Source organism: Oncorhynchus mykiss, chromosome 21 (assembly GCF_057628025.1).
Source record: "Oncorhynchus mykiss isolate SJ-2025 chromosome 21, ASM5762802v1, whole genome shotgun sequence".
NCBI lineage: Eukaryota > Metazoa > Chordata > Actinopteri > Salmoniformes > Salmonidae > Oncorhynchus > Oncorhynchus mykiss.
The window spans coordinates 30,558,398-30,584,631 of NC_143042.1; the positions used below are offsets into that span (position 1 = coordinate 30,558,398).

Here is a 26,234-nt window from a genome sequence, read left to right on the forward strand (position 1 = left end):
CTTCTGTCATGTCTGTAGAGAGGCCCTCTCCAGACTCACCTCCCACAGACTGTCCTGCGAAGTAACACACACATACCCTCAAAGCACACTATTTTCATTCATGCAACTTTACATCCACAGCTTTAATTCAAAGCAATGAAACAGGTTCAAATTTGTTTTTTGGTTTCTATACAAACACTCTCTCTCTCGCTTTGCCTCATTCTCTCTCCCTCCCTCCCCCAGTGTGTAAATTCAAAGCCCATAAGCGATGTGCGGTGCGCTCCACCAACACCTGTAAATGGACCACGCTGGCCTCCATAGGAAATGACATCATGGAGGACGACGAAGGGGTGGGTAAACACAAAGTCTCTTTACACCGAAATGTATTTTTCATTGACTTAGCAGCATCTTCTTATGCTCATTTAAACACTGATCAAGTGAAACAACCTTGCTGGTCTAAGCCGCTGCCTCCACAATGTTAGCAGTGCAAGCGTGGGTTCGAATCATATCCACTGCTATTCTAGTACATCCTCTCTCCCTCTCCTCCTACCTTTCCTGTCAGTATTTCACTCACATTTCTAATGAATATGGAATAATAGGAAAGAAGTGTGACTGTCAAAGATAACTTACACGTGTACATATTCGATATGTGCGTGTTCACAGGTCTCCATGCCTCATCAGTGGTTAGAGGGCAACCTACCGGTCAGTGCAAAGTGTGTGGTGTGTGACAAGAACTGTGGCAGTGTCAGGAGACTGCAGGACTGGAGATGTCTGTGGTGCAAGGCTATTGTGAGTCTATACACGCGCGCGCCCACACACACGCACACGCACACACAGTATCTGAACATCACTTTTCAAGCCAGAAAAACATCACACACTCCATCATAAGCTGTGGTGTCCAAAGTGATGCTACAGGATTCTGGGAAAGTGTTAGATCTAAAAGGTCATTGGATGAAATTGTCACCTTTCTAACATTCTAAATGCCACCCCTGATTCATGGTGTGTGTGTTCATGTGTGTGTGTGTACAGGTGCACAGCAGCTGTAAGGAGCAGATGGGAAAGGCGTGTCCTCTGGGTCAATGTCGGGTGTCAATCATCCCTCCCACAACCCTCAATAGTATCGACTCTGACGGTGAAATACACACACCACACTTTCTCTCTCTATTTCTCATACCCGCACACACAAACGAGGATGGAGGATTCGTTCAAACGCTATCTTCTTCTTCTTCTTGCTTTTCCTTACTGACTTTTCCTCCCTTGGAAGTTGCTAGGAAAGGAAAAAGGCCAATTCTCAGAAACAATCCGGATGCCTCTGTAACGGAAATGTGTCTGAAGAGATAGCCCTGAATTGTACACAGTATACATCTTCTCTGCTCTATCTTGGTGTGTGCAGGTGACTGTGACTTTCTCCTCAGACCAATTGGCAGAACCCCCAGAATATGTTCTGGAAGTTAAGATAGAAGACATTGCTCCGTTTCTTGGGAAACTGAGCCCGCGCGATAACAGCCAGTCATCTGCAAGAACCAACCCTATGAACCATGCCTATGTCGCTTTTTTGTGTAGCAGTATATAAGAGGACTGAAGGGACTTGTGGCAGATTTGTACTTTGCACGTGTGTTTGTTGTAACCTCTCCAGGTAACTGATAATAAAGACTTCATTTAATATTGACTTCAGGTGTCCCTGGTGTTGAATTTCCACCACACACCCCAAGAGTGAAGACAACCACACACCTACGACCCCAAACTTAAACCCGTGTTTTTATCTTTCCCTTCAGGCTTTTGGAAGGCCACCTCTCCCTCCTGCACCTCTCCTCTCCTGGTGCTGTGTAACTCTAAGAGCGGAGACAACCAAGGGGTTAAGTTTCTAAGGAAATTCAAACAGCTGCTCAACCCTGCACAGGTCTTTGACTTGATGAACGGAGGACCACAGCTGGGGTAAGAGTGCGACATCTTGGCCGTGTTATAATGTTTTTGATTGATAACCGTTAGATAGCGCTTTACTTTAAGCCTGCCAGGTATAAGGCTTTATAACTTGGTATAAGCACGTATGAGCCTTTATAATGTCTATTGAAGGTTCATAATACTGGTATTTATTCAGGATCATTATGAGATGATATTAAGACATTAAAAGGAGGTTATACATGCCCATGACGTCTCTTAATGCATTATAACGGCATCAGAGACTACAGATGAAAGTTAGCTATCTAGCTAAATCTGGGGCAATAGCATGTAATACATAGTCCCTGACAGATAAACGACAGCAATTATACCTGCTTTAAGTCAAGTATTATACCCTGATGAAGATAGCTTGTCTGTTATTAGGTTATACAATTATTGAATCTGAGCTCCTAGAGTGTGCAGCTCTCCTTTTATTTTTTTAAGTGAAGAATCACCAGTCTTTCTTGTTAATGTTGATCCTTTGTAACAATCTTTGACTATTGACTATGAGAAGTGCTCCACTGATTCCAGCTCTCTCTCCTTTCCTATCTCCCACTATCCTCTGTTTCTCACCCTCTCTTTTCCAGTCTGCGTGTGTTCCAGAAGTTCGCTACGTTTCGTATCTTGGTGTGTGGCGGGGACGGTAGTGTTGGCTGGGTCCTGTCTGAACTGGATAAACTCAACCTGCACAAACAAGTAAATATTGGAGAGAGACAGAGAGAGAGACAGAGAGAGAGAGAGAGAGTGAGAGAGAGAGAGAGAGAGAGAGAAAATATGTGGAAAGATGGAGAGCGCTAGATTCTGATCAGTAACAGTCTCTTCATATGTCTGTGTGTATATGTATTGAGCTCTGTTCTGTGTGTTTCACCACCCCACCTCCCCTCCAGTGTCAGCTAGGGGTCCTCCCTCTGGGTACAGGTAATGACCTAGCCAGGGTGCTTGGATGGGGAGGACTATGTGATGATGATGCTCAACTGCTACAGATCCTGGAGAAGCTGGAGAGAGCAACCACCAAGATGCTTGACAGGTAGGAGCGATTTCGAGACTACATTGAATAAAGGGGCACTAAAAGTCACATAGGCAATTACAGTGTAGCTATGAAAGGTATTTTTATGAAAGCCATTTACAACTAAAAGGTATTCACTATCTGAAAGGTATTTATTATCTGAAAGGTATTTATTATCTGAAAGGTATTTACTATCTGAAAGGTATTTATTATCTGAAAGGTATTTACTATCTGAAAGGTATTTACTATCTGAAAGGTATTTATTATCTGAAAGGTATTTACTATCTGAAAGGTATTTACTATCTGAAAGGTATTTATTATCTGAAAGGTATTTATTATCTGATAGGGACAGTATTTATTATTTGAAAATAATTTACTATCTGAAAGGTATTTATTATCTGAAAGGTATTGACTATCTGAAAGCTATTGACTGTCTGAAAGGTATTTATTATCTGAAAGGTATTTATTATCTGAAAGGTATTGACTGTCTGAAAGGTATTTATTATCTGAAAGGTATTGACTGTCTGAAAGGTATTTATTATCGGAAAGGTATTGACTATCTGAAAGGTATTTATTATCTGAAAGGTATTGACTGTCTGAAAGGTATTTATTATCTGAAAGGTATTGACTGTCTGAAAGGTATTTATTATCTGAAAGTTATTGACTGTCTGAAAGGTATTTATTATCTGAAAGGTATTGACTGTCTGAAAGGTATTGACTATCTGAAAGGTATTGACTGTCTGAAAGGTATTTATTATCTGAAAGGTATTGACTGTCTGAAAGGTATTTATTATCTGAAAGTTATTGACTGTCTGAAAGGTATTTATTATCTGAAAGGTATTGACTGTCTGAAAGGTATTGACTATCTGAAAGGTATTGACTGTCTGAAAGGTATTTATTATCTGAAAGGTATTGACTGTCTGAAAGGTATTTATTATCTGAAAGGTATTGACTGTCTGAAAGGTATTTATTATCTGAAAGGTATTGACTATCTAAAAGGTATTTATTATCTGAACGGTATTTACTGTCTGAAAGGTATTTGCTATGATACTGGGACAGGATGTTGAGTCACAACTCATGAACATTTAACTGTAAGTGATAACATACAGAATATAAATCTGGACTTTGCAAGCCGTATCTTCTAAGACTGGATGAGCAACTTTCTCTATGGTTATCATACTAGAGAAGGATTAAGGTAAGCTGTTTAGTCTACCAAATAATCAGATAAATGATGAGGTCAATATGTTGAGTGAGTCAGAATAACTGTCAGTGTCATTTGTCCCGATTTCATGGGTTGATACAGTGCGATTTCCTGGCATTTGACATCCGTGTCTGTTTGTGTTTTTGTTCTCAGGTGGAGTGTGATGACATACGAGCTGCCTACCAAACACTATCCCATGGTGAAGGAAGACGATTTTAGTCCCGACTCCCCCTTGCAGGTACGTAGGGCTCAGGTTTGAGCCAAAATGACACCACGTTTTTTTTAAATACACAAGCTTTATCATGAAACCGTCTGTTTCTCTTTGAGCCAAAATGACACCACAGTTTCTCACAATATACAAGCTTTTCCAGGAAACTGGTTGTTTCTTTAAGCCAAAATGACACCAGAGTGCTTCTAAATACACAGGCTTTATCATGAAACTGGTTGTTAATAAGTCAGTATTTGGACTACGTGATATCATCAGAACATCCCTAGAGAGACCTGAAAATACCTGTGCAGTGATTCTCCCCGTCCAACCTGACAGAGCTTAAGAGGATCTACAGAGAAGAATGGGAAAAACTGCCCAAATATAATTCCAAGCTTTTAGCATCCTACCCAAGAAGACTCAAGACTGTAATCGCTGCCAAAGATGCTTCAAGAAAGTACTGAGTAAAGGGACTAAACTCTTTGAATACTTATGTGATATTGTTTTGCTTTGTCATTATGGGGTATTCTGTGTAGATTGATGAGGGAAAAAAATGATTTAATCCATTTTAGAATAAGGCTGTAACCTAGCAATGTGGAAAAAGTCAAGGGGTCTGAATACTTTCCGAAGGCACTGCATATTATGTTCTTATATTATGTATTTTATTTGTTGTGTTTTGTTTCCTGTTTGAACCCCAGGAAGAGTAGCCAATGCCTTGGAGAGTCTAATTGGGGATTCCAATAAATACTACTACTAACACTACTACTCTCTGAGCCAAAATTAAGCCACAGTTTATCTAAATGCACAGGATGTATCATGAAACTGGTTTTTCCTCTCCTCTCAGGTCCATATCACTCAGTTTGCATAGGACTCACGTTTGAGCTGAAGTACCGACACAATTTCTCAAAATACACAGGCTTTTACATGTAACTGGTTGTTAATCTCTGAGCCAAAATGACACCACAGTTTCTCACAATGCACAGGCTTTTTAATGAAACTGTCATACCTCTCCCCTCAGGTTCACATCACTCAGTATGCAGACTCTGTGGCCTCCCACCTCACCAAGATCCTGGACTCTGACAAACATATGGACGTCATATCCTCTGCCAAGTACGTGTGATGCATGCTGGGATAGCCCAGTCCTCCAGATGTGATGGGGGGGTGGAGGAGGGATATGGGTAGGTAAGGAGGAAGGATGAGCGGGAGAGAGGGAGAGATTGAGAGAGAAGGGAGGGTGGGATCATGTCTGAATGTCATGGGGATGTCTGGAGTGAAGGAGGAGATAAATCAGAGAGAGGGAGTGTCTCTGAAGAGGGAGGGAATGGGAAAGGCTAATAGAGAGAGGAGATAGGGAGGGTGTGTCTGTGTGTCTCTCTGTATTGATTTTCTCCTCTGCCAAGGGCACTGCTCGGTCCCTCTGCCAGCTGGGTCCTTACACAAGATTAAACCTTACTTAGTATACTACTTGGGGGACATTTGAAGAGCATTAGACTAGAGACAATACTTAGGGGGCCTCCTTGGCAGAGGAGGCGTACTACTGTAGAGCGTACTACCTAGGGGACATCGTCCGTGTAATAGGGAATGGCATGTCTGCTCTATGCTTATACTGTGTACGTATCTCTCTCACCTGAAATGTGAAGTACAGTATGGTTTATTGACTTTACATACATAATACAGGAATGGAGAAATATATTTCACACTCGTATCTCTCGCTCTCTTCCTCCATCCCACTCACCCCCTCTCTCTTTCTCTCTCTTTCTCCACCCCTCTCCATCTCTCTCTCTTTCTCTCTCTCTCTCTCTCCATCCCACTCACCCGCTCTCCTTCCCTGTCTCCATCCCTCTCTCCTGCAGGTTTTTGTGTGGAACGGTAAATGATTTTGTAGCGGAGGTGGGGAGAGCATACGAGAGAGCTACAGAGAACAAGGAGGAGGCAGACGCTATGGCCAAGAAGGTGTGTGTGTGTGCATGCATGTGTGTTTCTGTGTGCATAAATGTGTGTGTCTTACGTAACAGGTTGTATAATGCGGATAACAAGTGGGCAGAGAGAGGTGGGTAGTGGTAGAGGAGCATCTAGAAAATGTCAAAGTTTGAGGTTTCATTCCAAATGGCACCCTATTCACTTTATAGTACGCTACTTTTGACCAGACCTGTATGAGTCCTGGTCAAAAGTAATGCACTGCATAGAGAAAAGGGCTCCATTTGGGACGTAGACAGATGCATTCACTCCTCTCTAACTATCTGGAAGCAAAGTGTAGTATGTTTAACCCTGAATATTTTTAAACGTCCATATTTTTAAACGATCCTGGTTCTACAATATTTACATAAAGTATCTATTGTGTTGTATTTTTATATATATAGAGTATAGAGTATAGTACAGAGTGTAAAGTTCATCCAAATTGAACTCTATGAGAAGCTGGACAGCCTGGCGAAGGGTTTGGGTTAGTGTTTATCTCTCCCTCAGTGTGCCCTGTTGAATGAGAAACTGGACAGTCTGGTGAAGGCTCTGAGTGAGGAGGCTGATGCCCAGGTGGTCCCAGCCGGCAGTGTGCCACCCCAGGATGGGGACCAGGAGAGGGGTACAGACACTACCGGAGGGGAACCCCGTCCCCCATACAGGTTAGGGTTGAGGTCAATTCACGTTTACCTCACTCAATGGAGGAAATTATTTGAAATTCATATTTAAAAATAAAATAAAAAATGTATTAAATAAATAGCTTATCTTTTTCAGTTGGATGGATTGCCTTTTTTCAATTATTGAATTGGAATTTCATTTTACTTTCTGAATTGACTTACTTGAATTTGAATTGTCTCCAAACCTGCCATAGGTCCAGAGAACAGCTGATGCTGAGAGCTAACAGTCTGAAGAAAGCACTGAGACAGATAATAGAACAGGCTGAGAAAGGTACAACACACACACACATAAACACATATATAGAAACATACACTATATATACAAAAATATGTGGACACCCCTTCAAAGGCCACACCTGTTGCTGACAGGTGTATGAAAATAAAGCACACAGCCATGCAATCTCCATAGACAAACATTGGCAGTAGAATGGCCTTACTGAAGACCTCAGTGACTTAAACATGTCAATGTCATAGGTTGCCACCTTTCCAACAAGTCAGTTTGTCAAATTGATGCCCTGCTGGAGCTGCCCCGGTCAACTGTATGTACTGTTACTGTGAAGTGGAAACGTCTAGGAGTAACAGCGACTCAGCTGCGAAGTGGTAGGCCACACAAGCTCACAGAACGGGACCACTGAGTGCTGAAGCACGTAGCGAGTAAAAATAGTCTGTCTTCGGTTGCAACATCACTACTGAGTTCCAAACTGCCTCTGGAACCTCAGCACAATAACTGTTTGTCGGGAGCTTCATGAAAAGGGTTTCCATGGCCGAGCAGCTGAACACAATCCTAAGATCACCATGCGCAATGCCAAGCATCGGCTGCAGTGGTATAAAGCTCACCACCATTGGACTCTGGAGCGGTGGAAACGCATTTTCTGTAGTGATGAATCATGCTTCACCATCTGGCAGTCCGGACGAACGAATCTGGGCTTGGTGGATGCCAGGAGAACTCTACCTGCCCGAATGCATAGTGCCAACTGTAAAGTTTGGTGGAGGAGGAATAATGGTCTGGGGCTGTTTTTCATGGTTCGGGCTAGGTCCCTTAGTTCCAGTGAAGGAACATTTTAACGCTACAGCATACAATGACATTCTAGACGATTCTGTGCTTCCAACTTTGTGGCAACAGTTTGGAGAAGGCCCTTTCCTGTTTCAGCATGACAATGCCCCCATGCACAAAGAGAGATCCACACAGAAATTGTTTGGAAGAACTTGACTGGCCTGCACAGAGCCCTGACCTCATCCGCATCGAACACCTTTGGGATGAATTGGAACGCCAACTGTGAGCCAGGCCTAGTCGCCCAACATTAGTGCCTGACCTCACTAATGCTCATGTGGCTGAATGGAAATAAGTCCCCGCAGCAATAGTCCAACATCTAGTGGAAAGCCTTCCCAGAAGAGTGGAGGCTCATTATAGCAGCAAAAGGGGTACCAGCTCCATATTAATGCCCATGATTTTGTAATGAAATGTCAAACGAGATGTGGTGTATAATGAATAGATATATACAGTTGAAGTCGGACGTTTACACACACTTAGGTTGGAGTCATTAAAACTTGTTTTTCAACCACTCCACAAATGTCTTGTTAACATCTACTTTGTGCATGACCCAAGTAATTTTTCCAACAATTGTTTACAGACAGATTATTTCACTTATAATTCATTGTATCACAATTCCAGTGGGTCAGAAGTTTACATACACTAAGTTGACTGTGCCATTAAACAGCTTGGGAAATTCCACAAAAGTATGTCATGGCTTTAGAAGCTTCTGGTAGGCTGATTGACATCATTTGAGTCAATTGGAGGTGTACCTGTGGATGTATTTCAAGGCCTACCTTCAAACTCTTTGCTTGACATCATGGGAAAATCAAAAGAAATCAGCTAAGACCTCAGAAAAAAAATTGTAGACCTCCACAAGTCTGGTTCATCCTTGGGAGCAATTTCCAAACGCCTGAAGGTACCACGTTCATCTGTACAAACAATAGTACGCAAGTATAAACACCATGTGACCACGCAGCCGTCTTACCGCTCAGGAAGGAGATGCATTCTGTCTCCTTGAGATTAACGTACTTTGGTTCGAAAAGTGCAAATCAATCCCAGAACAACAGCAAAGGACCTTGTGAAGATGCTGAAGGAAACAGGTACAAAAGTATCTATATCCACAGTAAAACGAGTCCTATATGGACATAACCTAAAAGGTCGCTCAGCAAGGAAGAAGCCACTGCTCCAAAACCTCCATAAAAAAGCCAGACTACGGTTTGCAACTGCACATGGGGACAAAGATCGTACTTTTTGGAGAAATGTCCTCTGGTCTGATGAAACAAAAATATAATTGTTTGACCATAATGACCATTATTATGTTTGGAGGAAAAAGGGGGAGGCTTGCAAGCCGAAGCCGCATCATGTTGTGGGGGTGCTTTGCTGCAGGAGGTGCTGGTGCACTTCACAAAATAGATGGAGTGGAGTGGCCTTCACAAAGCCCTGACCTCAATCCCATAGAAAAGTTGTGGGCAGAACTGAAAAAGCGTGTGCAAACAAGGATGCCTACCAACCTGACTCAGTTACACCAGGTCTGTCAGGGGGAATGGGATAAAATTAATCCAACTCATTGTGGGAAGCTTGTGGAAGGCTACCCAAAACGTTTTACCTAAGTTAAACAATTTAAAGGCAATGCTACCAAGTACGAATTGAGTGTATGTAAACGTCTAACCCATTGGGAATGTGATGAAAGAAATAAAAGCTGAAATAAATCATTCTCTCAACAATTATTCTGACATTTCACATTCTTAAAATAAAGTGGTATTCCTAACTGACCTGAAACAGGGAATATTTAATAGGCTTAAATGTCAGGAATTGTGAAAACTGAGTTTAATGTATTTGGCTTAGGTGTATGTAAACTTCCGACTTCAACTGTACACTGTGACACACACACACATACAGAAGCGCTTATGTACTGCAGACGCCCACATAAAATCTCACATATACTGCTCTCTCTATCTTTCTCTCCCCCACTCTCTCCCTCTTTCTCACTCCTTCTCTCTCTCTCCAGTGGTGGATGAACAGAATAAACACACTCATCTCCAGCGCATGTCTTCCTCCTCCTCCATCAAGAGAGAGAACAGTGAGGAACTGAAAGAGGCAGAGCCACGTGAGTTACTACAGACACACGCTCACACACATGAACACACACACACACTTTGAATCCTACATTTGCCCAGGTTTGAATCCTACTCTAGATGCACTCTGACTTCTAATTGCAGTCAACAATAATAATATTAATATTATAGCCCTTACATGTTTGGGCCACAGTACTGAGAGGGAGGGCCTTGTAAATGTTTCAATTGAAATCAGATAAGATAATAAGTCAAATCACACTTCCCGGTCCATTTACCCATTATGCCTCTCTCAGGTCACGTCAGTTTAAGCCCCTCTTCCTCCTCCTCCACCATTGTCCTGGAGAAACCAGAGAGTCTCAGCCCTCCGTCTTTCAACGAAGAGTAAGTAGTGTGTGTTTAAAAAATATATATAGAAATTACCTAAAATACCTCAATGCAAGTTTGATTGAATGTAGCACAGTTCACAATCAATCCGTCTTTGTTGATACATTATTACAGTGAGTGGTTTTACAGTAGTTACAGAAAAACAAGAGGAAATATAGGCTACTTATTAGTGCACAATACAACTCAAGAATTTATATTAGAGAGTATTTATGTTCCTTATGCTGTGTGTACCTCTACAGTCAGTGCTCAGAGAAGTGTGTAATGAACAACTACTTTGGGATCGGTCTGGATGCTAAGATCTCCCTGGAGTTCAACAACAAGAGAGATGAACATCCCAAGAAATGCAGGTACACAGTAAATATCCTCTTATTCAAATACAAACTTTATTGATACATATACTGTGTATTGCAATATAGTGTACAATTTTGCACCAAGGCAATGAAAGGTAAATGGAAGTTGAAATTAGAATGTTTCTTCAATGGTTAAATGTTTTAGCATATCAGGGTACTTGATGAAAGTAATCAAATACATCCTTCTTTCTCTCTGCAGTAGTCGTACTAAGAACAAGTTGTGGTATGGAGTGATGGGCACCAAGGAACTGGTACATAAGACATACAAGAATCTGGAACAACGAGTACTGTTGGAAGTAAGGTCACACAAATAATACCAAGACAAACAAATACACACTTCGAAGGAATAAGGAAATATGTTTTAGTCTAGTGTGACTTCTACTAAATGGCACTCCAACATCTTTTTCTGACGTTGTGGTGTAGTTATCTGTAATATTATCAGTACATATTAGAGAGGGATTATTAGAGAGGGATTGACAATAAAATGATGATGTCTCTCTCTCTCTCTCTCTCTCTCTCTAGTGTGATGGTGTACCTATGTGTCTGCCTAGTCTTCAGGGTCTAGCTGTTCTCAACATCCCGAGCTATGCGGGGGGAATCAACTTCTGGGGGGGAACCAAAGAGGACAACGTGAGTTAACACACTCTTTTCTTATTCACTGAAAAATGTTTACACTTTGCAGCTAGCTTTTAGCTAATATACTGTCTTACCTGGTAACAGTTTTTCAGGATTAATTTCAACAAATGTCACACTCTTATATGCATTTAGTGTGTTTTTTATTTTTGCAAGTAATCATTTTTTGGGTTCTGTGTGTTCAGAATTTTGGCGCTCCGTCGTTTGATGATAAGAAGTTAGAGGTGGTGGCTGTGTTTGGCAGTATGCAGATGGCTGTATCCAGAGTCATCAACATCCAACACCACCGCATAGCACAGGTAACATCACACACACCACCGCATAACACAGGTAACATCACACACACCACCACATAACACAGGTAACATCACACACACCACCGCATAACACAGGTAACATCACACACACCACCGCATAACACAGGTAACATCACACACACCACCGCATAACACAGGTAACATCACACACACCACCGCATAGCACAGGTAACATCACACACACCACCGCATAACACAGGTAACATCACACACACCACCGCATAACACAGGTAACATCACACACACCACCGCATAGCACAGGTAACATCACACACACCACCGCATAACACAGGTAACATCACACACACCACCGCATAACACAGGTAACATCACACACACCACCGCATAACACAGGTAACATCACACACACCACCGCATAGCACAGGTAACATCACACACACCACCGCATAACACAGGTAACATCACACACACCACCGCATAGCACAGGTAACATCACACACACCACTGCATAGCACAGGTAACATCACACACACCACCGCATAGCACAGGTAACATCACACACACCACCGCCTTTCACAGGTAACATCACACACAAACCTTCAACACATGCATCACAGTCACATTTTAAAGTTCTAAAGACAGTAGACATTATATTGAATTGACCACACTCACATACATACTGAATCTCTCTCTCTCTCTCTCTCTCTCTCTCTCTCTCTCTCTCTCTCTCTCTCTCTCTCTCTCTCTCTCTCTCTCTCTCTCTCTCTCTCTCTCTCTCTCTCTCTCTCTCTCTCTCTCTCTCTCTCTCTCTCTCTCTCTCTCTCTCTCTCTCTCTCTCTCTCTCTCTCTCTCTCTCTCTCTCTCTCTCTCTCTCTCTCTCTCTCTCTCTCTCTCTCTCTCTCTCTCTCTCTCTCTCTCTCTCTCTCTCTCTCTCTCTCTCTCTCTCTCTCTCTCTCTCTCTCTCTCTCTCCTCCTTCCCCCTGACTCTCCTCCCTCTCTCCAGTGTCGTCAGGTGAAGATAACTATCCTAGGGGAGGAGGGTGTACCAGTACAGGTGGATGGAGAAGCATGGATCCAACCTCCAGGGATAGTCAAGATCACACACAAGAACAGAGCTCAGATGCTCACCAGAGACAGGGTACGTTTGTGTTTGGGAGGGTGTGAGTGTGTATGGATAGGCAAACTTTTGTTCCAGGCCATCTCTGACACACCTAATTCAATTGATCAAATAATTGTTTGGTTTGTCGAATTAAGTGTGTGAGTGCTGGGCTGGAACAAAAGCCTGCACAGCAGGATTAAGGAACACTGCATTAGGGCAACAGATGTATCTAATAAACTTCTACACATCCATCATGTCCATTCTGTTCATTCTATTCCTACATGCTATTGCTATGTTCCAGAACTTTGAGAGGACTCTAACATCATGGGAGGATAAGAGGAAGATTGACACCTACCGTTCCTCCAGGCCCCGCCTCAACTCTCAGCAGTCTATGGAATACCTCACAGAGGAGGAATGTGCTCAAGTACAGCAACTAGGGATGGTGGCAGACACACTCATCACTAGGTATTCAATGAAATATTTTATGAAAAATTCATTGAGAAAATATGAAATATACATTTGAATTTACTGAATTTTTACCTAAACAGGCATGTAAATTAAGAACAAATTCTGGTAGCACTTTATAATAACTCCATGTAAAAAAAAAATGGTATAATGGATTAGTAAATAGTTTATTCATCATTTGGCTGAAATTATACAAAGGTTCTGGAGTGTCATTTTTAAGGTAGACTCAGTTTTGGACCTGTACCTACCACGCTCTAAACAGAGTGAAGCTAACCCATGCACATACGCAGATATTGTGTGTGAGGAGCAAAGTCTTGCATCTCACACACGGCAACATCTGCAGTGCTGCTTGTAGCAACGTCATTTTGTCTATCTAAGGTCTCAAAATAGCCGAGAACATATCAATGGTAAAATAATAAGCACGCAAGGATGTTAAAGGAATTATAATGAACATTTTATTCACAAAAACTGTTGTGGACTTGAGGAAGAGTTTCAATGTGAATGTTTGTGAATGTTTGTTTGTCTATATACTGACATTTTGCTTGTTTGATTTCCTGGCGGATGGAATAACTACACTGTTTGTACCAGTACCGAATCAATGTGCAGGGGGTACGAGGTAATCAAGGTGGATATATATATATAGGTAGGGGTAAAGTGACTAGACAACAGGATAGATAATAAACAGTAGCATCAGCATATGTGCGATGTGGATGGCGGCATGCTCGGCCCTCCGTTTTCTGTAGTCCACGATCAGCTCCTTTGCCTTACTGACATTGAGGGAGAGGTTATTGTCATGGCACCACACTGCCAGGTCACTGACCTCCTCCCTATAGGCTGTCTTATCGTTGTCGTTGATTATGCCTACTACCACCGTCGTGTCATCAGCAAACTTAATGATGGTGTTGGAGTCATGCGTGGCCATGCCATCGTGGGTGAACAGGGAGTACAGGAGGGGACTTAACACACACCAATTAGGGGCCCCCGTGTTGAGGGTCAGTGGCAGATGTGTTGTTGCCTACACTCACCACCTGGGGGGCGGCCCGTCAGGAAGTCCAGGATCCAGTGTTCAGTCCCGGGGTCCTGAGCTTGGAGGGCACTATGGTGTTGAACGCTTAGCTGTAGTCAATGAACAGCATTCTCAGATAGGTGTCGCTCTTGTCCAGGTGGGAGAGGGCTGTATGTAGTGCAATAGAGGTTGCGTCATCTGTGGATATTTTGGGGCGGTATGTGAATTGGTAGTGGGTCCAGGGTGTCTGGGATGATGGTGTTGATGTGAGCCATGACCAGCCTTTCAAAGCATTTCATGACTACAGATGTGAGTGCTATGGGGCGAAAGTCATTTAGACAGGTTACCTTGTCGTTCAGGAACTATGGTGATCTGCTTGTCTGGTAGGCTGTCGTCACTGGCAGCTCACGGCTGAGTTTCCCTCTGTAATAGTTTGCAAGCCCTGCCACATCCAACAAGCGTCAGAGCCAGCGTAGTAGGATTCGATCTTAGTCCTGAATTGATGCTTTACCTGTTGGATAGCTCATCAGATGTCGTAGCAGGATTACGTACGGTCGCTGTGGGGACAACGATGTCGATGCACTTATTAATGACGCCAGTGACTAACGTGGTAAACTCCTCAATGTTATCGGATGAATCCCGGAACATAATCCAGTCTGTGGTAGCGAAACAGTCCTGTATTGAGCTTGTCACTGGTACTTCCTGTTTGAGTTTTAGCTTGTAAGCAGGAATAATGAGGATTTTTTATTTAATTTTTATTTCACCTTTATTTAACCAGGTAGGCCAGTTGAGAACAAGTTCTCATTTACAACTGCGACCTGGCCAAGATAAAGCAAAGCAGTAAGAACACAAACAACAACACAGAGTTACACATGGAATAAACAAACGTACAGTCAATAACACAATATAAAAAGTCCATATACATTGTGTGCAAATGGCGTGAGGAGGTAAGGAAATAAATAGGCCATAGTAGTGAAGTAATTACAATTTAGCAAATTAACACTGGAGTGATAGATGTGCAGATGATGATGTGCAAGTAGAAATACTGGTGTGCAAAAAATTAAATAAAAACAAAATGGGGATGAGGTTGGTAGATTGGATGGGCTATTTACAGATTTTTTTAATTTTTTTATTTTACCAGGCAAGTCAGTTAAGAACAAATTCTTATTTTCAATGACGGCCTGGGAACAGTGGGTTAACTGCCTGTTCAGGGGCAGAACGACAGATTTGTACCTTGTCAGCTCGGGGGTTTGAACTCGCAACCTTCCGGTTACTAGTCCAACGCTCTAACCACTAGGCTACCCTGCCGATGGGCTGTGTACAGCTGCAGCGATCTGTAAGCTTCTCAGATAGCTGATGCTTAAAGTTAGATATAGGGAGATATAATTCTCCAACTTCAGCGATTATCATAAACGTCCACTGAGCAGCCGTCTGAGCGGTGTGCAGACTCGTTCCAACTTTAGCTTGATTTCGTCCATCTGTGACCAAGTGAAAGTGGTCTTGTATTTTTTCATGGTGAGAGCTCTAAATCCGGCTGAGAATATCACAGTGAGATGAAACCACAACTGTTGGATTCGCTAGATTGTCCCCTTTCATATGCTCATATGCCGTCTCCAAGACTGGGGTCCGTTCTCTCAGAGGAAGAGCAAATATATTCTTTGTCTGGATAGGCCAGAAAATTTGACATGCCACTAGGGTCTGAAACCTGACACTTCAAGTCTGCTTCGCTGAGAGAGTGGTAGTGGAGAGCAGACAGATGGGGCTTTCTGGCACTGTAAGGCACAGGACCCAACAACATTCACAAAGCACTTTGTACACCAAAATGTCAGCCGGAACCAGTCCAGAACCACTCAGTCCCACATTTACAGTGGCTTGCAAAAGAATTCACCCCCTTGGCATTTTTCCTATTTTATTGCTTTACAACCTGGAATTAAAATTGATTTTTTTGGGGGGGTTGTATCATTTGATTTACATAACATGCATACCACTTTGAAGATGCTAAATATTTTTTATGGTGGAACAAACAAGAAATAACACAAAAAAAAACTGAAAACTTGATTCTGCATAACTATTCACCCCTTCGAAGTCAATGCTTAGTAGAGCCACCTTTTGCAGCAATTACAGCTGCGAGTCTTTTGGGTTATGTCTCTATAAGCTTGGCACATCTAGCCACTGGGATTTTTACCCATTCTTCAAGACAAAACTGCTCCAGCTACTTCAAGTTGGGTAGGTTCTGCTGGTGTACAACAATCTTTAAGTCATACCACAGATTCTCAATTGGATTGAGGTCTGGGCTTTGACTAGGCCATTCCAAGACATTTAAATGTTACCCCTTAAACCACTTAAGTGTTGCTTTAGCAGTATGCTTAGGGTCATTGTCCTGCTGGAAGGTGAACCACCGTCCCAGTCTCAAATCTCTGGAAGACTGAAACAGGTTTCCTATGGACAGACACTCCAGTCTCCGCTGTGGAGTTTTGCAGCTCCTTCAGGGTTATCTTTGGTCTCTTTGCTGCCTCTCTGATTAATGCCCTCCTTGCCTGGTCTGTATGTTTTTGAGGGTTGCCCTCTCTTGGCAGGTTTGTGGTGGTGCTATATTCTTTCAATTTTTGTATAATGGATTTAATGGTGCTCCGTGGGATGTTCAAAGTTTCTGATATTTTTAAAACCCAACCCTGATCTGTACTTCTCCACAACTTTGTCACTGATCTGTTTGGAGAGATCATTAGTCGCCATGGTGCTGCTTGCATGGTGGTGCCCCTTGTTTAGTGGTGTTGCAGACTCTGGGGCCTTTCAGAACATGTGTGTATATATACTGAGATTGTGACACATAGATTGCACACAGGTGGACTAATTATGTAACTTCTGAAGGTAATTGGTTGCACCAGATCTTATTTAGGGGCTTCATAGCAAATGATCTAGTAATTCCAATATTGAAGACTCAAATGCTTCTCAAAGATGCCCTCTGGTTGTCAAACTAGCACGAACTAGCATTAATGGTAAAAATGGCTGACAATTAAATAACGTGACAACGTGAAATCTGTAGCAGCCCGCAAAGTGTGCTGCAGTATTACGCAACTTTTAAAGGAGGAACCACTGTACCAGGACTGGGAAAGGCACGGCTTAAACTTTGACTGCTTTGCGCATGTGGTGAAATTAGTGTGTGGTGTTGTTTGGCTGAGAGTTTCCTTTTGCGAAGGTGGAGACAAAGCGGAACACTTATGGACTCAGAACTTAATCATGCATCGGACCAAATTACGCAATATTTTTGTTCTGGTTTACCTGAGATTACACTGCTCTATGGAGTGATTGCAATCCACACTTTGATAGAAAAGTCACTGTCAAAAATCGTTTGTTCACATTTTCGGACTAAACACATTATTTCACTCAGCATGGAGTGTGTCTGAAGTTACACATCACACTATTACAATAGTGTGACTATTTTCAAATAAAATGTTTCATATTTTCTTAAACATCCCCTGTATTGTGTGCTTATTGTTTAAATCTTAAGGAGCATCAGGTACTGCTGGAATGTCCATTTGTTGTGATAAATTACAAGGGTCACTCAAAACATTTACAAAGTATTTATAATGTATAAATAGATCACACTTTAGATGAGGCCACGCAAAAATACTAATGATTAGTAAATGGTTTATAAGGACCTACATTAAATATCTGCTGAATTATCTTATGGATCATTATTAAATACTTTTAAAGTTGTGTATAAATGTGTGAATAACTAGGTTGCTGACATTTAAAAAAACATTTTTATAAATGATGAATAAACTATTTATAAATACATTATAAATTCTTTATTATGTGGAGTTATAATAAAGTGCTCCCCAAACTCTTACATACATGTTTCTAAAATGTAAAGATGTTGAGGAAAATGGAGCTCTTACAATTCAAGTCTTTCTTCGGTTATATTTGTTTTTATTTTGATATATAAAACAATGTTATGTTTATTTCCTGTAGGATAAGAGAGGCAGCTAAGACCCACAAACTGGTAGAACAGGAGTTAGCCCATGCTGTCAATGCTAGTGCCATGGTCCTCACTGAAGCATTCCCCTCCAAACCATCCAGCCCTGAGGTAAGACAACTACACTACCCAGCTGTCACTACACTAAACTACACCACCCAGCAGCCTCTCTGAATGCAATGAACTACACTACCCAGCAGCCACCTGTGGGAACAAAAACAACATTACCCAGCAGTGACCTGCGGGGACATAAAACTACACCACCCAGAAGCTACTCTGGGGAAGACACAACTACACTACCCAGCAGCCACTGTGGGGAAACACTTTGAGGGGGCAACAAAACTACACTGTCATGGGTTACGATTAACTCCTAGCCCTAACCTATCGTAATTGAAATGCTGAAGTACCCGATACAATAGTATGTGTATGTTTTATTTCTTCAGTGTCTGAGTCGCAGTACAGCAGTGGAGATTGTGAACAGCAGTAAAGTCCTTCAGCTGGAGACCAGGATGCTGCTGGAGGGAAAACTACTGGTATACTATAAACTCTACCACCGCACTATAGCCAACCCCAACTAGCCTGAAATACAGAACCTGTTTTGCTAACATTCCTTTCATTCCTTGTCATTGACATATTCTTTTGCATGACAAGGTGTGGGAAGGAGTGGAATGATAGCAGAACAGTTCCCAGGACCCAGGCTAAACCCAAACCTTACTGTGCTGGATCAGACATTTTATTTTCACATTGTCTGTCCCAGCAAACATGGTGAATTCGTGAACAGACAAACCCAGTGCAGATTAGGCTAATTAGCTCGGTTCTGTTTGGTTCGGCTCAGTAGTGTGAAAAAGGTTTCCTAATAGATCATGTATGTATATTTTACTGGTCTCTTCTCCTCCCTCCCCCCCCCTCCCTCACTCCTCCCTGTCCCCCCTTCCCGCTCTCCTCCCCCCCACCCCCTCCCGCTCTCCTCCCTGTCCCCCCCCTCCCCCTCCCGATCTGTTTTAGCTGGACTCTCCCCAGGAAGAGGACCTTCTCTCTACTCTCAACTCTCTGAGTGCTGAACTCCACAAGCTAGATGATATACACTGGATCTGCCCTGCCATGCACTGCTCAGAGGAAGTGGATGTGAGTGTGTGTGTGTAAGATGGGGTTTCCTAAACGTGATCCTCGGGACCCCAAGGTGTGCACGTTTTGGTTTTTGCCGTATTCAAATAATCAACTAATCATCAAACTTGAATCAGCTATGTAGTTTTGGGGCAAAAACCAAAACGAGTTTGGGAAACCCTAGAGTAAAGGTTGGGGGGGGGGGGGTGTTTGTGTTTCTTTGGTAAAGTTGTCTACTCAATTTGTACCTGACCTGGGTTGAAATACACGTGTATTTGAGTATTTGTTATTTAAGATGTTTTTTTTTCTGTGTATTCTTTCTATTTGTATTTGTTTTTTAATGGTTATTTGTAAAAAATAAAATAAAATAAAAAAGTCTGCCAATTTCAAATACTTCACTGAATACTATTTGAAACCCTTTTCAAAAACCGTCAAATATTAAGCTCTAAAAGGCATGGCACTTCCTACAGAATTGGACTCTTCACAGTGTTATGCTGGCATGTAAACGGTTCAAAGGCCGCCATACTGGAGAATGCATTGCCAGCACATACAGTCTGCGGAAATCTTGGATCACTACAACCAAAGTCAACACCGTGGTCAACTATAACGCCAGTCACATGGTTGTTGCCTTTTCTAATTTTGAAGACGACACATCCTCTGAAGAAGAGGATACCGATGATGAAGTGGAGGAAGGTCTGTAAGTTCCACTGACCTTGATGAAGTTCACTTTCCACAGCATGAAAGATGCTTTTCTCACACACTACAACTCACTGTGAAAGACGCTTTTCTCACACACTACAACTCACTGTGAAAGATGCCTATAAATCTGCAGATAACCACAACAAAGCCATTTCCAAAGCCTCCAACATTGTCTCCCACTACAGCAAGCAATATTTGCACAGGGTCACCTTGAAGGGGAGAATCGTCTGCAACCAGCCACAAGGTAGAACTCTCAACAGAAATGATTCGCTCAGTTCTCAGTACTTATGAAGAAATGCTTGACACTGCCTGTCACCAAGTTATCTATGTATGAGAAGTATGTCCTCGCTGATGTTGTGGACATCCAAACCCCCTTTGAGGTTGCCACAGATAGAGTGCAAGGATCTGTCTGACATTGTCACAGCCAGCTACATCATTCCATGTATCAGAGGACTGACTAAACAGCTCCTCACTTGCTCTACCAGGTAGAATGGAAAGCTTGTCCAAAAACCTGGAAGAAGTTGACAAGCGCCTGACTGTTTATGAGCATAAGAAACCATACCAAATTGCCTCAGTCTTGGATTCACAATTTAAACTGGCATGGTGCAATGCCACTTAGAAGGCTGCACTTACTGCAGACATCAATGATCTTGCCACAAAGTTTACCGGCGCCACACTGATCCTCTAAAATTCTGGAAGACACACAGTCACACATGCCCAACACTGAGTAGAGTTGCTGCTGAGTACCTACACGTCACAGCATCCTTCGCAGCTGTGGAGCAGCTTTTCAGCATTGGAGGGCGTATCTTCAGACCAGATCTCAGTTCAATGTCCAAGGAGCTTTTTGAAACGCTGATGTTTTTGAAATGTAACATAGCATCTCTTTCATGAGACACCAAAGTATAAAGTATGGGCCACATATTGTGATGAAACAGTGAAATAAGACCTATACATGTTAAGTTTGTTTGTTATTTTAAATAAAATTACTATGTACATTCACAACTATTTTCAAATGCATTCAAATATTTTTGGGATAATACCATCTTTCATATACTTCCAACGAAATGCATTTGAAGTAATTGTAAATACATGCCAATACTTTCCAAATGGTATTTTCAAATACATTCCAATATTCGACTACTTGTTTTTTTTTTCAAATGAAGGTTATATGAATACTTGTTTTGAAATCTATTGAAAAGTAATTGAAATACCTACAACTGTATTTGAACCCAGGTCTGATTTGTACATGGATTGACAAACAGCAGAAGTCATTTTTATTCAACCACACCATTATTTCTCTTCTTGTAACGGTTTTCTTGGTGAGAAGGAGAGTCGGACCAAAATGCGGCGTGTCTATTGCAATCCATGTTTAATGAAGTGACACACTAAACACAAACACTACCAAAACAATAAACTTAACGAAAACCGAAACAGCCTATACTTGTGTAACCTAACACAGAACAATGACATCAGGACACTAAGGACAATCACCCACGACAAACTCAAAGAATATGGCTGCCTAAATATGGTTCCCAATCAGAGACAACGATAAACACCTGCCTCTGATTGAGAACCACTTCAGACAGCCATAGACTTAGCTAGAACACCCCACTAGCTACAATCCCCATAAATACACACCACATACAAAAACCCATGCCACACCCTGGCCTGACCAAATAAATAAAGATAAACACAAAATACTTTGACCAGGGTGTGACACTTCTTCCCTCTATTCTTCCATTTTCTGTTCCTCCCTCCCTCTTTCCAGGACTCTGTGAGAGTGAGTGGTAAGAGTAGCATGAAGCTAAAGATGATGCCCAAGGTGAGGAAGGAGAGAGAGAAGCTCCACAAGCAGATGTCCAACAGCTCTCTGTCAGGTAAGGATCCAGGCGAGTCCCTGCTTTAAGGCCTAACCTCCATACAACCACAGCCACGCTAGTATATTGTGGCCTGGTCCAACAGCTCTCTGTCGGGTAAGGATCCAGGCGAACCCCTGCTTTGAGGCCTAACCTCCATACAACCACAGCCACAGCTTAGTACATTGTGGCCTGGTGCAACGGTCAGGTAAGAGTCTAGGCGAGTCCCCTACTTCACGGCCTGCTGGGGACAATCAGGCTCCAGATATGAATAGCCCTGGCCTGCTCTAAATTCTGTGTAGCTCTATCTTGTAGCTTCTGTATGTTTATTTTCTCTTGTTTGATTCTGTTTCTCTTTGAGTTCAGCTATGCATGCTTGTGGATTCGTGAACTTTCAGTGTCCTTGTCAGTGGTGGCTGGTGGCACTTTAAATTGAAGGACGGGCTCATAGTAAAAGCTGGAACGGTATAGATTGGACCATATCAAACACATTGATTCCATGTGTTTGATACCATTCCATTAACTCAATTCCATCCATTATTATGTGCCCGTCCTCCCCCCAGCAGCCTCTTCTGGAATGTGAACTTTCAGTGTCTGTGTGTTTTCTTTTTGTATATCTATATGTGTGTTTCTTTGCGCTGGTCTGTCTGTGTGCACGTGTGCGTGTGTCTGTGTCTGTGGCTATAGCGGAGAGGTGGGAAAGTGAGGAGGTAGCTGCGTGGCTGTACTCTCTGGGGTTAGGGGAGTACAGAGATACTTTTCTCTCCAGGGACATCCAGGGCTGCCAGCTCTCACAGCTGCAGCGGCACGACCTCAAGGTACAGGAGGACCATAGGAAACTCGGTCCCTATTTTGGGTATAGGACTAGGCAGCCATTTTGGGTCTAAGGCATAGTCTTATTTCCAGTTACACTGGAACTGTGCATGGCCTTCTTGAGTGTGTGATTTGGTAATCAATTTAAGTGACATTTATGCTTTATGAATGTAGGAAGGTATACCGTTTTATACTGAACAAAAATATAAACGCAACATGTAAAGTGTTGATCGCATGTTTCATGAGCTGAAATAAAAGATCCCAGGAAAGTCAAATACACACACAAATCTTATTTCTCTCAAATGTTGTGCACAAATTTGTTTATATCCCTGTTAGTGTTAATTTCTCCTTTGCCAATATATTCCAGCTACCTGCCAGGTGTGGCATATCAAGAAGCTGATTAAACAGCATGATCATTACACATGTGTAAAATGTGCAGTTTTGTCACACAACACAATGCCACAGATGTTTAGAGGGAGCATGGAATTGGCATGCTGACTGCAGGAATGTCTACCAGAGCTGTTGTCAGAGAATTGAATGTTAATTTCTCTACCATAAGCCGCCTCCAACATTGTTTTAGAGTATTTGGCAGTACGTCCAACCGGCCTCACAAACGCAGACCACGTATAACCACGCTAGCCCAGGACTTCCACATCCGGCTTCTTCACCTGCAGGATTGTCCGAGACCAGCCACCCGGACAGCTAATCTAGTATTTCTGTCTGTATTAAGCTTTTTTTTGTGGGAAAAAAACGTATTCTGATTGGCTGGGCCTGGCTCCCAAGTGGCCCCTGCCCAGTCATGTGAAATCCATAGATTAGGGCCTAATTCATTTATTTCAATTGACTGATTTCCTTAGTTCATATAACTCATTACAATCGTTGAAATTGTTGCATTTTACGTTTATATTTTTGTTCAGTATATTGATTACTTTTCTATCAATGACTTGCTTACTCATTGTAGGAAGATAATACTTCTAACGTGGGAAATGGAGGTATCAGAATCAACTAACAGGAATGCAAATAACTCACTAACTTTATGCAAATAACTCACGTTCATATTAGCTTGGAGTTCCAAACGTGATGTGAATGCGGCTAGAGGCATCATGCCCATAGGGGGTACAAGGACACATGCCACCACAGATTTGTCCTGTAATAATAATAATACATATATTTATATATATACAGTACCAGTCAAAAGTTAAGACACACCTACTCATTCCAGGGATTTTCTTTATTTGTACTATTTTCTACATTGTAGAATAATGGTGAAGACATCAAAACTATGAATAAACACATGGAATCATGTAGTAATCAAAAAATATTTTATATTTGAGATTCTTCAAAGTAACCACCCTTTGCCTTGATGGCAGCTTTGCACACTCTTGGCATTCTCCCAACCAGCTTCATGAGGTAGTCACCTGGAATGGATTTCAATCAACAGGTGTGCCTTGTTAAACATTCATTTGTGGAATTTATTTCCTTCTTAATGCGTTTGATCCAATCAGCTGTGTTGTGACAAGATAGGGGTGGTATACAGAAGATAGCCCTATTTGGTAAAAGGCCAAGTCCATATTATGGTAAGAACAGCTCAAACAAGCAAAGAGAAATGACAACACATCATTACTTTAAGTCATGAAGGTCAGTCATTCCAGAAAATTTCAAGAACTTGTAATGTTTCTTCTAGTAGAGTCGCAAAAAATCATCAAGCGCTATGATGAAACTGGCACTCATGAGGACCGCCATGAGGAAAGTGCATTAGAGTTACCAGCCTCAGGAATTGCAGCCCAAATAAATGCTTCAGAGTTCAAGTAACAGACACATCTCAACATCAACTGTTCAGAGGAGACTGCGTGAATCAGGCCTTCATGGTCGAATTGCTGCAAAGAAACCACGACTAAAGGACATCAACAATAAGAAGAGATTTGCTTGGGCTGAATGGCGCCAGAGGAGATGGCGCTAACCAAATGTGTTATTGTGTTTTTTTGCGTTATTTGTAACTTATTTTGTACATAATGTTTTTGCTACCGTGTCTTATTACCGAAAAGAGCTTCTAGATATCAGGGCGGAGATAACTCACCCCGTACTGGAGGAATACTTTTTCTTTAACAAGTCGGACGGGAAGGATTTACTACAGACGCCCGACAAGGCCCTCATCTCCGTCATTCGCAGGAGAAAGAGGCAGAGATATCCGTGAAGAAGGTCTGGGTGCCTTGTAAGGAATCGAGGGCGAGCGGGTAATCTCCCTTTACCGTCGTCCCTATTAACCAACGTACAATCAATGGAAAATAAAATAGACAAACTACGATCACATTTCTCTTAACGGGACATTAAAAACTGTAATCTCTTATGTTTCACAGAGTCATGTCTGAATGTCGACATGAATAACATACAGCTGGCGCGTTTTAAGCTTTTTCGGCAGGATAGAATAGCGGCCTCTGGTAAGACAAGGGGTGTCGGTCTATATATATTTGTAAACAACAGCTGGTGCATGAATTCTAAGGAAGTCTTGAGGTTTTGCTCGCCTGAGGTAGAGTATCTCATGATAAGCTGCAGATCACACTATTTACCAAGAGAGTTTTCATTTATATTCTTTGTAGCTGTCTATTTACCACCACAAACTGATGCTGGCACTAAGACCGCACTCAATGAGCTGAATACGGAAATAAGCAAACAGGAAAACGCTCATCCAGAGTCGGCGCTCCTAGTGGCCGGGGACTTTAATGCAGGGAATCAATTTTACCTAATTTCTATCAGCATGCTAAATGTGCAACCAGAGGGGAAAAAAACTCTAGACCACCTTTACTCCACACACAGAGACTCGTACAAAGCTCTTCCTCGCATTTGGCAAATCTGACCATAATTCTATCCTCTTGTTTCCTGCTTACAAGCAAAAACGAAAGCAGGAAGCACCAGTGCCTCGGTCATAAAGAAAGTGGTCAGATGAAGCAGATGCTAAGCTACAGGACTGTTTTGCTAGCACAGACTGGAATATATTCCGGGATTCTTCTAATGGCATTGAGGAGTACACAACATCAGTCACTGGCTTCATCAATAAGTGCATCTATGACGTCGTCCCCACAGTGATTGTATGTTCATAACCCAACCAGAAGCCATGGAATACCAGCAACATCCTCACTGAGCTAAAGGGTAGAGCTGCCGCTTTCAAGGAGTGGAACTCTAACCTGGAAGCTTATAATAAATCCCGCTATGCCCTCCGACGAACCATCAAACAGGCAAAGCCTCAATACAGGACTAAGATTGAATCCTACTACACTGGCTCTGACGCTCGTCGGATGTGGCAGGGCTTGCAAACTATTACAGACTACAAAGGGAAGCACAGCCACGAGCTGCCCAGTGACACGAGACTACCAGACAAGCTAAATTACTTCTATGCTCGCTTTTAGGCAAGTAACACCGAAACATGCATGAGAGCATCAGCTGTTCCAGACGACTGTGTGATCACGCTTTTTCATAGCCGACGTAAGACCTTTAAACAGGTCA

General features: G+C 42.3%; 1 protein-coding gene across 6 annotated transcripts in view; it reads left to right on the forward strand.

The window, feature by feature from the left end:
• The window catches only part of si:dkey-172j4.3 (diacylglycerol kinase delta), a 109,264-nt gene that overhangs the window by 76,108 nt on the left and 6,922 nt on the right, over positions 1–26,234 (forward strand). For 5 of the 6 annotated variants that reach the window (XM_036957730.2, XM_036957731.2, XM_036957732.2 and 2 more), the window contains 23 exons: positions 223–329; positions 643–768; positions 1,009–1,111; positions 1,755–1,914; positions 2,505–2,613; positions 2,805–2,944; positions 4,278–4,362; positions 5,348–5,439; positions 6,183–6,282; positions 6,793–6,947; positions 7,157–7,233; positions 10,004–10,102; positions 10,364–10,451; positions 10,694–10,801; positions 11,004–11,100; positions 11,327–11,434; positions 11,623–11,736; positions 12,719–12,853; positions 13,116–13,279; positions 18,258–18,372; positions 18,705–18,794; positions 19,267–19,386; positions 21,833–21,941. In XM_036957730.2, coding sequence (XP_036813625.2) covers positions 223–329; positions 643–768; positions 1,009–1,111; positions 1,755–1,914; positions 2,505–2,613; positions 2,805–2,944; positions 4,278–4,362; positions 5,348–5,439; positions 6,183–6,282; positions 6,793–6,947; positions 7,157–7,233; positions 10,004–10,102; positions 10,364–10,451; positions 10,694–10,801; positions 11,004–11,100; positions 11,327–11,434; positions 11,623–11,736; positions 12,719–12,853; positions 13,116–13,279; positions 18,258–18,372; positions 18,705–18,794; positions 19,267–19,386; positions 21,833–21,941 — 2,601 coding nt within the window. Of the gene's footprint in view, positions 1–222; positions 330–642; positions 769–1,008; positions 1,112–1,754; positions 1,915–2,504; positions 2,614–2,804; positions 2,945–4,277; positions 4,363–5,347; positions 5,440–6,182; positions 6,283–6,792; positions 6,948–7,156; positions 7,234–10,003; positions 10,103–10,363; positions 10,452–10,693; positions 10,802–11,003; positions 11,101–11,326; positions 11,435–11,622; positions 11,737–12,718; positions 12,854–13,115; positions 13,280–18,257; positions 18,373–18,704; positions 18,795–19,266; positions 19,387–21,832; positions 21,942–22,607; positions 22,739–26,234 lie in introns of all 6 variants that reach the window. The other variant, XM_090214375.1, reaches the window with a different exon arrangement.